Source organism: Cyprinodon variegatus, unplaced genomic scaffold (genome assembly GCF_000732505.1).
Source record: "Cyprinodon variegatus isolate N-32 unplaced genomic scaffold, C_variegatus-1.0 Scaffold329, whole genome shotgun sequence".
NCBI lineage: Eukaryota > Metazoa > Chordata > Actinopteri > Cyprinodontiformes > Cyprinodontidae > Cyprinodon > Cyprinodon variegatus.
In genome coordinates this window covers 567126-572053 of record NW_015150782.1, presented here as the reverse complement: position 1 = coordinate 572053, position 4928 = coordinate 567126, and the positions used below count along the sequence as shown (strand labels likewise).

At 38.5% G+C, this 4928-nt stretch overlaps 1 protein-coding gene across 1 annotated transcript in view; it reads right to left on the bottom strand.

Moving 5' to 3' along the window:
- The window catches only part of LOC107091208 (fatty aldehyde dehydrogenase-like), a 19412-nt gene that overhangs the window by 8355 nt on the left and 6129 nt on the right, over positions 1–4928 (bottom strand). The window contains exon 6 of the mRNA XM_015384999.1: positions 3296–3413. Coding sequence (XP_015240485.1) covers positions 3296–3413 — 118 coding nt within the window. The remainder of the gene's footprint in view (positions 1–3295; positions 3414–4928) is intronic.

The window sequence follows — 4928 nt, the reverse complement described above, 5'->3', positions numbered from 1 at the left end:
AATTAAATATAATAACCAATATATATAAACTTTTTGTATTTAAGTTAAAGAACATTTTCATCTGTCAATATTTTAAATCCAGGACTCTTCAGTTGGAACCATTTTAGTTTCACCTGATTTGATTTAGTTAGAAATCTTCTTTAAGGAACCTTAATATTTCCCATTATTAATCAATTCATTGAAAAACTTATTGACAGAATAATTTCTTTCCTAAATTAAATTAGTTGCAGCCCTAATCCAGACGCCATCTTGGTAGGTAAGCGCAGCGCTAGGCAGGAATGATCGCCACGACTTCAAGACAAATAATTCTGACCTAAAACAAAAACATATCTATAAAATGGCTGCTGTTGGGATCGAAATGCATAAAGCAGAGAACTGAAAAACATGGCAGTCAAACTGCCGCCGTTATCTCACTTATCAACAGATTACATTCACACACAGACATTTAGTTATTGTTAATATTCAATAGTGATAAGAATTAAAGGAAAGTCTTGTATTATTACCATCTACGTGTAAAAAAATCTATACCAGATGAGTGTGATGCAAGAGTTTCAAACATTTCACACTTTTCCACCATATTCTAAGATTTTTTTTTTCCCTGTCCAAACAAACCCAATATATAGACTTTTGGTGTATCTTTTGAATAATTTGCTTATTTACTGATGTGGAATATTTGCAAACCTTTTGCGAAGTCCAAGCACTGTTTGGAGTATGTAACAATGCCTGAACCCAACCAGAGTTTTTTAGTAAATGATGAGGATGATGAAATCATTTCGTTTACTCTCCTTTTTTTTCATGACAATAACAAAAACTGACGAGCTAAACATGGATCTTTGATGTTGGTTGGGTGGGTTTGAGTTTTCGTTAACAAGACTAAATCAAAATGAGCGGATGGTCGCTCAGATGTTTAAAATGCATCATTGTGCTGTAATCTGCTGAGCAATATAAGCCATGCAGCTGCGTGCTGGTTGATCCACCTGCCCCGCAGCGTTGCACATGCTGCAGGAGCGCAGATGGATCATGGCAGCGGCGGCAGGGGAAAAAATAACCCAGAATGATCCGGTACTGCGTGCTGAACTCTGACCAACTCTCCTCTTCCAGCTGTGCTTGTGCAGAAATGCGTCTTTGCGTAGCTTAGCTCAGAGTCTGCGCTTTACACTCCACTGATGGTTCGCTCTCAGCAGTACAGCTCCTCCTGCTCTCGCTACTTAATAAACTAGATGTGGCTGATCATCCTCTGCCAAGCATAAAAAATCCCTTTGTCTGACTATCAAGATTTTATTTCTTCCAGAAAGATGCTAAACATTCTTTAATTTCTAACAAAAGGAATCCCTGAATTATATCCAAAGCAAATAATTCATTGCATTCTGTTTATTTCTGGATAAAGATCCAGATGAAAAGGTTCATAGATCTTTGAATAGTTCTCTCTCATTGTTCTCATTTCTATTTCAATATGTTGTAAATGTTTCCTTAAATATTTCAACATCTTAGTACCATATTCATTCAATTTAGGTCTGGGTTTCCATGGCATTAAAAGGCAATTATGGAGGTTCTCTCTGTATTTTGTTAATAATGTGAATTTAAATCTACTTTGACGCCTGAGCAGCAGGAACCGAGGGGGAAATTCTCAGAAATAAAACCAAAATCACCAAAGTAGAGAGAAAAATGTTTTTTTTCTTTGCTTTTTTGGAGTAATGCAGATTTTATTGACCTGTGTTTAATGCAGAATTCATAGCAGATCAGGAAGTGTTTGCTTTGGGATGGAAACCTTGGATGATAAAATAATTCCTTTATTGGACATTTTGTTAGCTTGTCTGTCTGCTATATTAACCCAATAGGACGTGTTGAATTAGATAATCTATTTTCACAGCTTTTGTGAGACACTTATTTATAAAGTAGGGCATTCATTCATTTAAAACGTTTATTTGAATTTAATAAATCAAAGTTTTCTGTCCAGCAGCAATGATGATCTGCACAGCAGCATTCTATACCCAGCTATTGCAGCATCTAGGATAGAGCTGCCAGTCTGGGAAAGAATCTGGTTGTTATTCCAAGTTGTAAAGGTTAACTTTTGTTGCAACATAAAACTGACTAAAACCTTTTTAATGTTTAAGTCGACTAAACCAACTAAAACTATCACATATAGCAATGACTAAAAAGTGACTAAGACTAGTAATAGTAATAACACTGAACCCAACTAACCTTAATGCACTTCTTGATCGCTTCCACTACTCTGCTTTGGACAGAAGGTTCACACAGAATAAAATCTGGAGCAATGCAGGTCTGACCACAGTTTATGAACTTGGCCCACGTGATGCGGCTGTGGAAAAAAGATCAGAAATAAAAGCAGTGTTAGACATTCAAGTCATAAACGCTCCATTGATTAACCAAAGGGAAACTAAAGGTTTTTATAACTCTTTTTCATATTTATTCATAGACGTTGATGACTGCAGGCAGGAAGGATGGTCTGTATCTGCCTGTCTTACTGACTCAGGCTTCTATTGAAGCCTCTGACTGAAGACGCTGCTGTTNATTTCTATTTCAATATGTTGTAAATGTTTCCTTAAATATTTCAACATCTTAGTACCATATTCATTCAATTTAGGTCTGGGTTTCCATGGCATTAAAAGGCAATTATGGAGGTTCTCTCTGTATTTTGTTAATAATGTGAATTTAAATCTACTTTGACGCCTGAGCAGCAGGAACCGAGGGGGAAATTCTCAGAAATAAAACCAAAATCACCAAAGTAGAGAGAAAAATGTTTTTTTTCTTTGCTTTTTTGGAGTAATGCAGATTTTATTGACCTGTGTTTAATGCAGAATTCATAGCAGATCAGGAAGTGTTTGCTTTGGGATGGAAACCTTGGATGATAAAATAATTCCTTTATTGGACATTTTGTTAGCTTGTCTGTCTGCTATATTAACCCAATAGGACGTGTTGAATTAGATAATCTATTTTCACAGCTTTTGTGAGACACTTATTTATAAAGTAGGGCATTCATTCATTTAAAACGTTTATTTGAATTTAATAAATCAAAGTTTTCTGTCCAGCAGCAATGATGATCTGCACAGCAGCATTCTATACCCAGCTATTGCAGCATCTAGGATAGAGCTGCCAGTCTGGGAAAGAATCTGGTTGTTATTCCAAGTTGTAAAGGTTAACTTTTGTTGCAACATAAAACTGACTAAAACCTTTTTAATGTTTAAGTCGACTAAACCAACTAAAACTATCACATATAGCAATGACTAAAAAGTGACTAAGACTAGTAATAGTAATAACACTGAACCCAACTAACCTTAATGCACTTCTTGATCGCTTCCACTACTCTGCTTTGGACAGAAGGTTCACACAGAATAAAATCTGGAGCAATGCAGGTCTGACCACAGTTTATGAACTTGGCCCACGTGATGCGGCTGTGGAAAAAAGATCAGAAATAAAAGCAGTGTTAGACATTCAAGTCATAAACGCTCCATTGATTAACCAAAGGGAAACTAAAGGTTTTTATAACTCTTTTTTATATTTATTCATAGACGTTGATGACTGCAGGCAGGAAGGATGGTCTGTATCTGCCTGTCTTACTGACTCAGGCTTCTATTGAAGCCTCTGACTGAAGACGCTGCTGTTTTTTAACAGCCTGATGAAAGGATTCTCACTGTGGTCCATAATGTTCTTCATTTCATCAGGAATTGTTTTTCTCAGCTAAAGCTTCACAGTTGCGTCTCCAGTCCAGTCTGTAGTACAGGTGAACTCTGAGGTCTTATTACTCCACCCCCACTTCTTCTGCCATGATGCTAAGAGGGATGAACCACAGAAGGACTCAGCATCTATACACTCTAGCGAATCACAGATGGTTGTTGGCCGCCATGTCATCACCAGCTTTCATTCATCCACGCCACTGAGCTACTGTTTCTCATCCTGTCCAGCAGGTGGCAGTAATGCTCCTTTAAGCTGAATGCCAGCTGGTTGAGTCTTCCAAGGACTCGGTCTACCTGGACCAGGTCCTTTCAGGTCTGTGAATATAAGGAGACTGGAAGAGTTTAGGCTGCGGATTCAAACAGACCCAGCCTTCTCCGGCTGTTACCTTCTGTACGCTCTGTCGCCTAGCAACCATTACAGTTGACACCAAAAGCAGGCAAAGAATGGCTGCTGATCTTCTCACTACTGTTCTGGGTGCTAATAACATTTCTGACCGTCTTCATACCGTCGTAGTATCAGATATCAGATTTATAGTCCCCACTCTGCAGAGATATTGGAATCTGTGCTTCAATGTCAGCCAAACCCATTTAGACAGGGTTAGATAAAACCTTTAGATAAATCAAACATTACTGCCACATATCTAAATCAATAACCATTAAAACAACAATTTTTATTCCTTTTAAGACGGAAATATTCAGACTTGGATTATAAATTAACTGAACTTCCAACATTCACCACTGTTCGGCGCCATTTTTCCTCTGAGCAAAGAGCAGCCAGCTAGCTTAGACTCGCAATGAATCATGGGATACCCACGGCTACAGAGGGTACAGCCGACCCGTCCTTCATTTGTTGGCCGCATGACGAGGAGTCCTTCAATCCAAAGCGGCCTTGGCACAGCGTTATGACATAAGACAGAAGACGAATCTGGCCTTTGGAGGAAGCACCCGCTGGATTAGAACTCAGCAAAAGGTTATCAAAAGAAGTGGAGTGTTTTTTATTCCTCAGCACCTATCCATGTACTGACTGTTGGCGGGCAAAGTCTAAAGTCCTGTTTGGTTCCAATCCATGGTTGAACCTGTTCCTGTTTCTTCTAAAATCTACAATCACCTCCCTGGTTTCAACATTCAGGATGAGACATAAAGCGTTTCATCTGTCCTCAGCTTCTGCTCCATCTTCGATGCTCCCAATGACTGCAGAGTCATCCCAGTATTCCTGCTGATGACAGGACTCTT